This window comes from Lacerta agilis, chromosome 7 (assembly GCF_009819535.1).
Source record: "Lacerta agilis isolate rLacAgi1 chromosome 7, rLacAgi1.pri, whole genome shotgun sequence".
In the NCBI taxonomy this organism is placed as follows: domain Eukaryota; kingdom Metazoa; phylum Chordata; class Lepidosauria; order Squamata; family Lacertidae; genus Lacerta; species Lacerta agilis.
In genome coordinates, this window is record NC_046318.1 from 42,139,013 (window position 1) to 42,153,043 (window position 14,031).

At 41.7% G+C, this 14,031-nt stretch overlaps 1 protein-coding gene across 12 annotated transcripts in view; it reads left to right on the plus strand.

Moving 5' to 3' along the window:
- Positions 1–14,031, plus strand: part of GREB1L (GREB1 like retinoic acid receptor coactivator) — a 157,823-nt gene that overhangs the window by 114,789 nt on the left and 29,003 nt on the right. For 8 of the 12 annotated variants that reach the window (XM_033155016.1, XM_033155008.1, XM_033155011.1 and 5 more), the window contains 4 exons: positions 3,059–3,244; positions 7,273–7,596; positions 9,817–9,945; positions 12,111–12,260. In XM_033155016.1, the coding sequence (XP_033010907.1) occupies positions 3,059–3,244; positions 7,273–7,596; positions 9,817–9,945; positions 12,111–12,260 (789 nt within the window). The remainder of the gene's footprint in view (positions 1–3,058; positions 3,245–7,272; positions 7,597–9,816; positions 9,946–12,110; positions 12,261–14,031) is intronic. The other 4 variants (XM_033155010.1, XM_033155012.1, XM_033155015.1 and 1 more) reach the window with 1 other exon arrangement.

Genomic DNA, 14,031 nt, shown 5'->3' on the forward strand with positions numbered 1-14,031 from the left:
TCTTCAGTGAGGAACGAAAGGAAATAAGCTCTTTGCGCAGCCTGTGAGATAATTTATCCTTGACATTAGAACTGTGCTTTAATTAGCAGAGAATTTAATTATTGAAAAGCAGCATTAAGCTGCAATGTAAGAATCAAAAGAGGAACTGACTTAAACCCAACTCTTACTTTTTGATGCCTATACCTTCAAACCTTAATTTGCTAAATGAATAAATAGAAAACAACTAAATGAAACAATTGATTATTATTTTTTAAAGTGTACTTGTAGAAAATATTCCAACTCCCTCTTATGGGATGTTGCCTAGTTAAATGTAGATGACTGCCATTAATAGTTTAAGTATAAGACCTTTCACATCCATGCCATACATTTCAAGCATATGGCTTCCTACAAAGAATCCTTGGAACTGCAGTTTTTAAGAGTGCTGTAAATTGTAGTTATGCGTAAGGTTAATTACGTTTCCCAGAATTCTTCAGTGGTAGCCATGTACTTTATACATTGTGCATGTGACCCTATTGGGCCCATTTTGTTGTATTATTTAATTTGGAAATGTCAACTGCAAAAAGTCTTAGGCTCACTCGCATCCGTTCCTCCCCTCTTTACTGCAGGGGAAATGTAGTCCTTTAAAATGTGATTAGTTTGATGGCCCTGTTATCTTTCTGGTGGTGTTTCTTTCTTTCTTTTTGCAGTTGTGAATTACGTTGTTCAAAATTATGTCCAGGTTTCTCACTTGTTAAACATCTTAAAAGTGTGTCCGTGCCAACTGTTGTTTTTTTTTCCTGGTATGCTGTTGCATGCATTCTACATCACATTCCCACTAATATCCTTGATCAGAGCTCTGCTTCTGGGTTTTGCAAGCTAGGGAGGGAGCACCTCATTATAACTGATTTTCCCCTGGCAGCATGCCTGAGCAAACATTGCTTGGTCATTGCCCAAGCAAACGTCTCCCATGAAGTGGCAGGAGCTCTTCCAAGGCTAGGGTCCTTGGTTGCAAGCAGAACCTGGCTGGCAGCTTCTGTGTTTAGTCAGTTTCATTGCTAAATTGGGTGAGGGTGAAGATAAAATGTTCCTCTAGTTACTAATTTTCTTTAAGAGCCAAATGGACAAACCAGTGGCTTGCTTCTTGCCTGTGGGGTTTCACTTTGACACATCAAATGGCAGATGAGGCCACCCCTGTTAGGCTGGAACACTTATTGGCAAGCCATTGCTGTTGACTTGGCCCTGTAGACTAGAGTGCAAAGAGAACTATAGAAACTTGCCAACACTGGAGGAGGCTATAAGTAAGCACCTGAGGGCTGTCTAAACTTTGCCTGAAACTTGCCATTCCAGCTTTCAGCTGAGCAATGCAGTGTTATCCTTGAGCAAAATAGTCACAACAGGCATTCAGGAATAAAGGCGTACCCTATGCCAAAAATTATGGCCATTAAAGGACCAAAGAAGCACATTCTGCACCAATAAAAAAAATTCTAAAAAAGTGTTAGGTGTGGCATAGGAGTATAGGAAATTGTCTCGCAGTGAGTCAAATCATTAGTCCATCTAGCTCAGTGTTGAATCTATCTGGAGATGCTGGGGATCAAATCTGGGACCTTGTACAGATAAATCATGTGTTCTACCACTGAGCTTGAGGCCTTTTGGGTGTGTCATGACCTTGCAGACTGAGCTCTACTGTGAGCATGAGAAGCTTATGGAGCTAGGATTCCAGACTTGGGCATAGAAATAGCAAGCAACAGAACAGTACCAATACTGCTGTTACAATATTTTAACTCATGTTTTTAAATGAGGCAAGCCTTCAATTGTGTTGGGCCTGACCACATCAGTAAGGCCAAGATTGGGACCTTGTCATCTGGGCAGTCCAGGACCTCCAGACACACTCCCCAGGCTTGCTCCCCAAGGAGATCACTTTGGTACTGCTAATGCAGTGATTTGACTTCACTCCCAGAGGTGCATTCATTCCATTGCCTCTCATGACAGATGGATGCCAACATGTCTGCGTTTAAGGCCTTCCCTCATATTGCAGGGGTGGGAGACAGCTGGAAAAACTGTCTGCTCAAAATGGTTTGCTCAAAAACTGCTTCCTCAGATATGCTGTCATATAAGGTGTAGTTTGTCCACTAGTTACATGTATTCATTTTCCCCCCCCCTATACTGTGTTTTAGACGACATTCCCACAACATTTCTGGAAGAATTGGGCACATATTAAAAGGCTCAAAAATGTGGTTTCAGAAGGATGGTCAAGCACATGGGCGTAGCCAAGGGTGGGCAGGGGAGGCAGTTGCGCCCACAGACCAAGTAAAACAATAGAAATACTTAACTAACTTGACCAATCGCATCAGTTCTGCCCCCTCTATAACAAAAAGCCTGGCCCTCCCTAACAAAAATACTGGCTACGCCTATGGTCAAGCACATTTTGTTTTGGGGCAAAATAATGACATGTTTCTCTCTTCCCACGAGAAGTAGAGTGCTGTTGCTCTACTGGGTGTACCATGGCATCTGATTGCCCAGTGTTGTTTCCCCCCCACAAATTGCTAGCATGGGGCCCTTGATCTGAATTGGGACCTTCACATGCAGGGTAAGAGTGAACCCTTACTCCCTGCTGTGGACCCAATCCAAATCAGACCCTATGCCTGAAATTTGCATAGGGGGGGGAACCCAGTCACTTTGATGGAAGTGCTCCCCCCCCAATGCTAACCACAGACGTAGAAAGCCCCTAACTCCTGCACTGGCAAGTTGTGTTTTAAAAAACCAAAAACCTCCCATACTTTATTGCTTATCTTACTTTAAAAAATGTGGACTCAGTTGGTCTCTAAGGTGCTACTGGAAAGAATTTTCTATTTTGTTTTTAAAATGTGGAGTTTGGCCCTGAGATGCAAGGATGCAAAGACTTTTCTCACTAAGTTTAAAGCCCCTACACCACATTGGAGGGATCCAGAGGGCCACTAGCTCATCATTCCTTCTTTTATTACTTATAATAATATTGCTTTGAATATATTTCCGTTATTGCAAAATTGTTTTGAAACAACTTGATTAGAGTTTTTGTCTTTGTTTTTTTTTTTTTTTGAAGGTTATGGCACTTTACCTTATTTCTATGGGAATGTTGGAGATATTGTAGTAAGCCCCTTGCTAGTGAATTGCTACAAGATGCCTCAGCTGGAAAGCAAAGATTTGGAACTTTTTGGTTTGAGTGGGAGTCAGTTACTAAGTGTGGAAAACATGATTATTTTAACAATACAGTATCTTGTCCAACTAGGTAAGTCATTACGTGTGTGTGTGTGTGTGTGTAACAAATCACTGTTTTTGCTAGTGTTAAACCTCCCGCTACTTGTTTTTGTATGTAAAAAGGCTTCTATGCTCAGTGCTCCAGAAAGTAAATTTAAATTTTTTGGATCTTTAGAAGTTGGTCACTTTGCTACCCTTTTCAGAGTACCTCCCTTTTTTATCTGCTATTAAAATCTCTTATGGCTGTAGTTTGTAGCTATTTTTAGGAACAGCAAGCAACAGTTTTTTGTGTGAAAGCAACACCTATTGTGTAAACAGCAAGCAACACACAATTAACTGTGGGAAGATTAAGAATCTTCTCTATCTCTTTGTGCTAGGCAGCAGTTCCATTACTGCTGCCATTCCTATGTAGTCACATAGGGATTTTTTTTCCTGAGGAGAGAGAGGGAAGGTAGGAAAACAGGATAGACTAAGATAAGCACATGCTTCTCCTGTGTCAGTGCAACTTACTGTCCTTGTGAAATGTCCAGAATTTGTAAGGTAAGAAGCCAATACAGCTGCTTACTACCATATTGGCCCAAATATAAGCCACACTACCCCCCCAAAAAATTCTGATTGTCAAAAGTTAAAGTGTGGCTTATATTCGCAACCTTATGGTATCACTACTGAAACAGCTGCCCAGAAGGGACATCGGGGGTGCGGGCCAATGGTGTGCTGCCCCCCAAGACTCCCAAGATTCCCCCCGAGCTGTCAAAATGAAGGGTGAAAGGGGGGAGGCTGCCAGCAAAGGGGTGCAGCTCCCCCCTCCCAGGAAGCAGCCCAGGAGTACGGCCCGCCTGCCACTTCCAAGCCTCCCCTGGCACCAGTTTGGGGAGGTAGTGCTGGGAGGTGGGCACGCAGCACACTCGGAACTGAGCGTCGGCACCTACCATCACCCCCACAGCATGCTCAAAACCCGGCCCCAGCTTGGGAAGCGGGGCACCGAGTGTCCCCCTTCCCCTGTTCAGGGCGTTAGTGCCAGGAGGTGGGCCGCACCTGCAAACAAGCCTTGAATTTTAAAGGTGCAACTTATTTGCGGGTGCCTTTTATATTCGGGCCAATATGGTATTTGCAAACTTGGCTGACATCTCTGGAAATGCATCACCCTTCCTAGCATGTTGAACCTGTATTTATAAAAGTATTAATGACTGATGGTAAGTATCTGAAATCTCCTTGTAAAATCAGAAGCACATAACAGTTTGCTTTTCATCATAGGCCAAGCATAGGCCAACTCAGCCCTCCAGATGTTTTGGGACTACAACTCTCATCACCCCCTAGTTAACAGGACCAGTGGTCAGGGATGATGGGGGATGTAGTTCCAAAACATCTGGAGGGCCGAGTTTGCCTATTCCTGTCATAGGCACACAAAAGCCTTCTCCTACAGGTTTCCATTACACAGTAATGGAATATTCTTGCTTTAAAGCAGATTTGCAAAAATGTCTTAAAAGGAGTGACTAACATATATAATTCACTCCAAATATATTCATACTGAAATGGAAAGCAACTGAATAGCTAATGCGTTTTGAAATGCAACAGCTCTATATTACTGACAAAGGCAGAAGTGGAAATATTTAATGAAATGTTATCCTAATCTCTGTTAAGATATGCATTTGTCTGTCTGTCTATATTAAAAAAAAAACCAACAAAAACAAAGGGAAACAACTAAAACAGCACCACAATCAAGTAAACTCTGGATCCTAACAAGATGAAGTCAGTCCCATAGGTTTTCATGTATGATAAAATGGTTGGAAATGGGAAAAAAACAATGAGGTCCTCCTTGAGCTTGGAAGACTGTAGTAACTATTGCCCTGTTGCTAATAACCTTATTTTGAGCAAGGTGTCTTGAGAAGATGGTGGTCAACTCTAAGAGGATTTTCTGGACTCATTTCAAAAAAATGTTTTAGCTCCAGGCTTAGCACTTAAACTGCCTGGGTTGCCCTAATCATTCAGGGGTGCCCAAATTTTTTTCAAAGAGGGCCAGATTTGATGAAGTGAACATGCTGACCAAAGTTGTTGAGCTTTTTTACAATTTTACCCCTAAGTTGCTGAGCTTTTTTTTAAGGATTTTACTCCAGAACATATATTGCCCCATATTAAATCAACCTGCAGGCCAAATTAGACCCCTGAAATGGACTTGGACTTTGGACATGCCTGCCTTAATGGATCACCTCTGTCAGACAGGGGGAGTAAAGGTAAAGGGACCCCTGACCATTACCTGTAGGTCCAGTCGCGGACGACTCCGGGGTTGCAGCACTCATCTCACTTTACTGGCCGAGGGAGCCGGCGTACAGCTTCCAGGTCATGTAGCCAGCATGACTAAGCCGCTTTCTGGTGAACCAGAGCAGCGCACAGAAATGCCGTTTACCTTCCTGCGGTACTTATTTATCTACTTGCACTTTGATGTGCTTTCAAACTGCTAGGTTGGCAGGAGCTGGGACCAAACAACGGAAGCTCACCCCGTCGCGGGGATTCGAACCGCCGACATTCTGATCGGCAAGCCCTAGGCTCTGTGGTTTAGACCACAGCGCCTCCCATATACAACCCTACTAATCCTTCTGCTTTCAATGCTATCAACCCAAATTCCTTAGTGGACCTCAGTGCTGTAAGAAGCTAATGAGCCTAACAAGCCCTACGTGAAGCACACTTGTATGAGTTTTGCCCAGTTCCACATGGAGGCTGTAATGTCTGTAATGTATGACTGTCAAGCATGAGGCAAGTCTCCTGACAGACAAACAGATCGGCTGAGGGAAGTGTGTCTTTCCCTCTTACATCTCTTCCTCTACTTTTGAGTGAATGTTGAATGAGATGAGAAGAGAATGTGGTTGCCTTCTTCTCCATCCTTCAGCACAACAGCAACAAAAATGTGAGCACTACAGACTCCCACTTCTGATTACTGCTAATGCTTTAGGCCTGTGGAACAGTTGCTAGCCTCCCTCATGATCTCCAACTGCCTTGTCTCTGGTGCCTAGAATAACATTGTCATAAAGTTGACAAAATTGAAGGAAGTGAAAGGCCTTCTGTTCTAACCATCCACCAAGCAATTCTGCACTCATTAGAGGTCATTATCACCTCTTGCAATCCAAACTGCTTTGTGTCAGCTGCTTAAAGGGGCTTGCATAAAAAGGTTCTTTTGAAACAAGCTACAGGTTGCAGGAGAGAAGTCTGCATATTTTTCCCCACTGAATTTCTCTCATGAGGTAATAATCTCTGCCAGCCACTTTTTGCCTTTTATTTTATTGTATCCATGTTCTTTAAAAAAAAAATTGGAGATGTTTGCTGTGACCAACTTTGTGCTTTGAGTCCTTTTAGATATCTCATCACACTTCCCTAGTAATTGAATGAGATAGTCTGATGGAAGTGTGGGATGTATGATTACTAGAGCAGTCAAGTACAACATTTTCCTATTGCCTAGAATGGACACACAGGGGTATGGGGCTCCAGACAGGGAGGACTTCCTGTTATACCTGCTCTGGAGCTCCCTACCTCTGTGTGTGAAAAGGTAGATGGGCGTGACCCTAGCTGACCAGATAAAAGGGCTGGCCCAGCAACCATCTCTCTCTTGGACTCTCTCTCTCCTGGCTCTTAGCCAGCGCATAGCTGAATGTTCACATAGATGGAGCCCACAAGCAGAAAGTCTGAGATGTAACTCAGACTTCTTTTCACTGTAACCACAAGCTAAAACCTGCCTTCAGATTACTGCTGTGAACTGAATGTGAGTAAAACTTTATCCTTGCTTTTAAAGATGACTGTGTTGTGTTATTATTGTTTTAAGAGGGAAATAAAAGGGGAAACTCACCAGGAACAGTCTAGACAGGACAAGCCAGACTGGATTGCTTAATTAAAGGATTCTAACGAATAATCAACTTGCTTCCAATAAGTTGCAAAGGGAATGTGCTCTGCTGTTTCCTCACTAGCGTGAGTGAGGAGGGATAATATCAAAACTATATATCCTCTCTTCCTACCACAGGAAGAGACTTTTTGATGGCCTATTTTGATCATTTAATTTATCAAAAATTACAGGTCCTGATAAAATACCACTCAGGGAAGAATTTGAACAGATCGTGCTGAAAGCTATGCAAGAGTTTACTGTCAGAGAGCAGTCCCAACAAATGAGTGCTCAGGGCGTCTTGTTGCCAGCTCAACTCCCGTGGCTTGCCAGGCTAATTGCCAGTGTCTCCCAGGAAATGGTGCATGTGGTGGTTACTCAGAATTCCCTGGCCGAAGGCATTTCAGAAACACTGCGATCTCTCAGTGAAATGAAGCACCACCAAAGACTGCCAGATTACGTTGTTGCCATCTGCGCGTCAAAGACCAGAGGGAACGAATTCTGTGTGGTAGTTTTAGGTGGGTACCTTTCCCCCATAAAACAATATAGATATAACTTTGGTAAGGTGATGCCTTGTTAGCAACTGGATTTCACTGGCAAAACAGAATGCAGGTGTTTCTTGGAGATCTCTTGGAAGAGTGAAGACACAGGCACAATGTTAACATGAATAAACATGCGCTGTTTGGCTTATTTATAGCCACTTCCATTTTGAGCCAGATAAGTTTGTCTTTAATTTATTTGCAGTATATATTGATTTGTGCACAGCCACCCAAAACAGTATTAGTGAAGTCATCAGCATGTTGCACCTCTCAGGTGGGCGCCATTGCCATTATAAGAGAACAAGGGAGGTGTTAATGGTGAGTTTTGGCACCTCTTTTTCTAGAAAAATAGAGAAGGTACCAGCACATTTTGCCCCATAACCTTGTTCCTAGGAGGGCTAGAGACTTGCTTTTTAAAAAAATGAAAGCTGAGAGACTGGAGCACCTATGAAAATCTTTGTGGGCATTGTGGCAGCAACCACTGGAATACAGTATCATTTTCCAGAACTTGGGAACATCCTTCAGAATAGCCTTTAAATATTACAAGATTGGGCACCTTTTTTAGGAATGACCCTTGCTTGGAAATTATGTAACACAATATGAGCAAAAATCTATTTAAAATGTTGATGAAAATCAGAGGTGCTTTTTGAAAACAAGAAAACAAAATCTAAACCAAAATTGGTTATAGAGTTTCAGCTCAGCTCTGATAATAGATTAAGGTTTTTTATTCATTTCCTTGCATAATACTGAATGCCAGGCAAATATCTTCCATAAATGTCTTGTTTAAGAGAAATTAGTTTGAGAGAGTTTAATTTATACCCTTTAAAAAAGCCCACCTTTTTAATGCAGACAATTTTGTCTGACCTTATGGTTATATATATAGTTATTCTTTTGTGTTTACTTGGCTTCTCTGCTCTTTCTGGGCAAGTTATTCCTCTGTGTGACTTCTTTTAACAAGAAGAGCACTCACAGGATTCAGGGGCCAGCCTGACCTTGAGGAACAGCAGGCAAATGATGTGCTGAATTGATGTGAAAATGCACTCCCTTGTTGCTCCTTCTACTCTCGATGCAGGGAAGCACTTGCTCACACAATACTAAATTTGTGTCAGAATATTGTGCTGTTATCTCTGGAATTTATAATCCTGTTTTTGACAGACATGCAGCCTTTTTCAAATGGCATTAAATGCACCTTTGAATCTCCCTTACACTAAATATTTGCATGTATGATTGCTGTTAATATAGAAGTGAACTAATTTTTTAATTGACTGCATATTCTAGCCCTTGTTGCTATATTTGCATTCCAAATGTGGATATTCAGAAATGCACTTTTCTAATACTAATGTGAGTGCTCTTAACACTTGCAGTCTAATTCTTGCATGTACACATTCCAGCAATATTGGGAAAGTACACCCTATGTGCCATTTTTTTTTCTATTTTAAAGACTCCGTGTTTTAGGGCTTGCAGAAGGGGTAGAATACCATGTCTGATTTTCAGGGCTTCTGTCCTCCTCAGCACTCTCACACCAATCAAATTCTTTCCACCCACTTCTGCAGACATTTCTATGACTCCAACTCTAGAAATACAAATATTTCCAAAGCACAAAAAAGTACAAAGAAGATGATCTGAATAAGTTGAGAGTAGTTGTGGGATTGATACCACCATTTGCACATCAGGAAATATATTTCTTACTAATGAGATTTTTTTTTGTTTCAGAATATGAACAACCATTAGATATGATGAATACTGGTTAAAAACAACATTTGGGTATCAACTCTTGCCATTGAATCATAGAGTTGGAGGAGACCACAAGGGTCATCTAGTCCAGCACTCTGCAATGCAGGAATCTTTTGCCCAGGATGAGACTCAAACCCATGACTGTGAGATTAAGAGTCTCATGCTGTACTGACTGAGCTACCCAGGCCACTTACTGTGTAGTAAAATGGTGTACAACTGTTTTTATCATTACATACAGGGACTTTTAAAATGCTTGGATAGAGGTTCAGACAGATGCACAAGGATCTAAATACATGAAGGGGAGTCATCGAAGGTCAAGCATTTGGGGTTCTAGGCTAAAACTTTCATTTCTCACAAACTGCTTATAGATCATGAAGTCTGGAGCTGTGACACATGGTGTCCTTTATGAAGGCAGTATCGTTGTATCAAACAATGTCCTATGATTCTTCCTTTTCTGTTCTCTAGGTCAGTATCAGTCTAGAGCTCTAGCAGAGAGTATGCTTACTACCAGTGAGTTTCTAAAGGAAATCAGTTATGAGCTCATTACGGGAAAAGTTAGTTATCTGGCATCACATTTCAAAAACACATCTTTAGGTGAGTGAATTAAAATTCCTGTTGTTACTTCTTTGATTTAAAGATCTGTCATTCTCTCTCTCTCTCTCTCTCTCTCTCTCTCTCTCTCTTGTGTTTGTGTGTGTGTGTTGAGAGAGAGAGTCAATTGTGACCAACACAGAGCTGCTGCTTTCATGATACATTGGAGCCCAGAACCAGCTATTAAAAGATAATAATAGTAGAGTTTTTGAGATCTCTTGACTCAGGAAAGCTCAACATTTAGTATAGGAGGTAGATGTGTGATGTGATAGCCAACGTACAAGGAAGCGAGCAGATAATATTATTCCCCACCCTCAACTTAAAAGCATCTCTTGCCTCCTAATGCTTGTTTTATGAAGTGAGGGCTCCCCCTCCTGTTTCATTTAACATTAATCACTGGCATTTACTGCCTCTTTCTACACTGGAGCAACAATGGCATTAGAGGGGTTGAGTTTTGTTTGTTTACCACGTTTCTACATTGTTTAAAGCAATTAGAGCCATTTTAAGGCAATTTTAAAATTTAACATTATAAAATGGTTTAGTGGGGGTGGAGAGGCCGACAGTAAAAGCATACTTCCAGGTTAATCCCAAGTGGCTGGAAGAATAAAAATGCTTTCACTTTGTTTCAAAATGAGTCCAAGGAAGAACATATAGATAGGTCTCTCCAGGAAATGTGTTCTACAGCTCAGGAGCCACAAACAAAAATGCTCGCTCTTAGTGGAAGTAAGTCCCAGCCCTAGGAAATAAGGCATTGGCAGTTCTTTAAAATGCTAAATTGTGGGCTTCATATGGGAAACTACATTTCCTGAGATAGCTGAGGCCCAAGCCATGTTGGGTTTAACTGAGCAAAATCGGCACTTTGAATGGCGATTGGAAATAAACTGGTAGCAAATGGAAATTTTTCAGGGCTAGCGTGAGAAGTTCTCAATAGCTCATACCTATTAACAAATGGGCATCAGTTGCAGTTTCTGGACAGTTTTCAAAGAATGCCCTGTATAGAGTCCAGTCTGGTCTCCAACTGTCAATCAACCAAAGCTTATAAAAGGCATTCTGGGTCATGGAAGCTAACTGAGACACTTTACAGCAATGTCAAGTCCAATAGTGTTTGCTTAATTTGTTTTGTTTGATTTGAAATATTTAACATTTTCAGAGCAACTCACAGGTTATAAGTAAAACCAATAGAAAAACCAGCAGCTACAAACAAGTACAGCTAAAAGCCTAAAAAGAAACAGCACTGAAACAAGTTAAAAGTCCTATACAAATAAAGGAAACCGATTCATTTCAGGATTTCTAAAAAGACCCTTTCTCCTGTTGTCACTTGCCTCAGTTCAGAGGTGGGCAGTCCTTGGAGAAGGGCTCTTGATCTCAGCATTTCAGCAGCTTCATGTGGGAACAGATACCTTTAGAGAAGAGTAGAGAAGATTATTTTCCTTAGGGGAGAGAATGAGCCAGTCTACCACAAGGACTTCACCAGCTAGCCAGTCTGTCAAGTCCTCCACTGTAAATATCTTTCTCTTGTCTTGACTGAACCATCATCCAGCCCATTAGTGAAAAGGGGAAATAGAATTTAGCATAATCTGCATTTTTGTGATGCCTCCATGTGGATGAACTCTCCCAGTGGTTTTGTTAGGATTTTAAAAAGCATAGACTATAAGCTTGAACCTAATGGAAATATGTAGGATATAACTCAGAGTGGGAGCAGTCTTCTCAGCACTAATTCTGGAACATGCTCTTTAGGAAGAAACAGAACCATCACAAAGCAATTCCATTGCAAATGTTACTTATTATATGACCTAACTGCTGATGTTAAAAGAGCAGATTGGACACCTCTGGTTGCCTTTTAACCTTTTTGTCAATCTTCATTTGTTCAACAATATTTGGATGGGAAATGCTGGATAGGTGTTCAATAGTGGCATGATGTTTAGGGAAGTTTTTAATGTGTGACATTTAAATGTATTTTAATCTTTGTTGGAAGCCGCCCAGAGTGGCTGGGGAAACCCAGTCAGATGGGCGGGGTACAAATAATAAATTATTATTATTATTATTATTATTATTATTATTATTATTATTATTATTACTACTACTACTACTACTACTACTACACCGTTTATTGGAAAGATTTCATAGGGATGTGGTATACCTTTTAATCTACCTTATTGTTCTAAAAGAAAGTTCTTTACTAGGCGATGAACTGGACAAGTTGTTAGAAACAATGCAGCAGAGACGAGGAGATAACGTCGTAATCCCATTCAATGGGGATGTCAATGAATGTGTGCCATCTCAAGAAGCAGCTGCCATGGTTTCCACCCAAGAATTAGGTAAGGGCTTCCTTATGAAAAACAAAACACTTTATGTGGAAACCAAATGTTAGCCTTCACCTGGGAATTGGAGAATATAAAACCTTGCTCTATTAAGATTCTACCCTGATCTCATTACACTGGCCCAGACCATGAAGCCACAGAAAACATGGTAAAACATCCTAATTCTGAAAAAAAAACAACCAACAACCAAGGAGAAAGTGGTGTCAGTAGTTCCACAGTTGTGGTATCTTCTACCAGGTTTATACTGAATTTGCCAATAGTTGGCTGGCTGCACTAATGTGCAGGATGAGTGTGTGTGTGTGTGTACCTGTGGAGAACAAGGACTGGGCTCAATAATGCTGAGAGGGTCCAGACAGCTGCCAGATCTTCTGCCCAGTATTGGGGCCCTAGCAAGTAAAGCTAACAACTATTTTCTGTTAACTGTAAGCTCTTTCAAAGAATCACCAAAAAATGAAATAAACCAAGTATGGCAAATAAATTCATAGCAGGCTACTGATAACAAAATGCTATAACAGAAACCGCCTATTGTAATCTTAGAAAGGTGTTTCCAGTGTGGTATGAATGAAGCAAGAAGGGTGTTAAAAAAGTTTCCTGTGTGGTTTGGGTCCAGGGAGGGTATTTAAAAAGTGATCCAAAATGTGTTACTGCCCACATCTACTGCAGTTTTATGCGTTAGCAACCAAAAACAGCTGCTTTTTAAACAAGTCACAGTCACTATGTAATATTACTAATTTTTAAATATTTATTTATTTACTATTTCTGGATCGAAAAGTGCTGGGTCACAAGGTCCATATTGCTACACTTGTCCCTACACAGAAATGGAATTTATCCTTCCAGAAAATAATAATAATAATAAAAAATTCTGTAATTAGCCACTGCTTATCTACCAGGCAGGGATGCAGGTGGCGATGTGGTTTAAACCACAGAGTTTAGGGCTTGCCAATCAGAAGGTTGGCGGTTCAAATCCCCACGGCGGGGTGAGCTCCCGTTGCTCGGTCCCTGCTCCTGCCAACCTAGCAGTTCGAAAGCACGTCAAAGTGCAAGTAGATAAATAGGTACCGCTCTGGCGGGAAGGTAAAAGGCGTTTCCGTGCGTTTCTCTGGTTTGCCAGAAGCGGCTTAGTCATGCTGGCCACATGACCTGGAAGCTGTACTCCATCTCCCTAGGCTAGTAAATCTAGATGGGCGCCGCAGCCCCAGAATTGTCTGCGACTAATGGTCAGGGGTCCCTTTACCTTTGCCTATCTACTAGGCATGGGAAGCCACTCGCTTGTGGGTCCCAGTTTGACCCGCAAAGGCTTTTCATGCACACCAACCCCACCTGTCATGTATCTGACATCATACGTGAGGCTGTCAGTGCACAGTTAGGAGCCTTAAAGTGCACTCCATAGTGTTCAGTGGCAAGGCAGGTTTGCTGTCCCACCTGATCAGCTGAGAGCTTGCTTGAGTCAGCACAGCTACCAGTTTCCCCATAGGGAATTTCATAGTGTAGCAAAATTCACAAAAAAGGGAGCTTGAAGTCAGCACTTATTGACTTATGGGTGGTGACGTCAAGCCATGCTTGTTCAACATGGATTTTCCTTTGGGTCACCTGATGTCCTGGCAGTGCCAAGTGACTGACACACCCACTTGTCAAAGTGGTCTACTGAGGGTGGCAGAACCCAGGATCCAAATCCCTACTGCTGGTCTACACACTTCACCTAAGTTCCATTCAGCTCTCTTCCATGTACTGACCAGGCCTGTTTAGCTTCAGAAATAGAAAATAATTA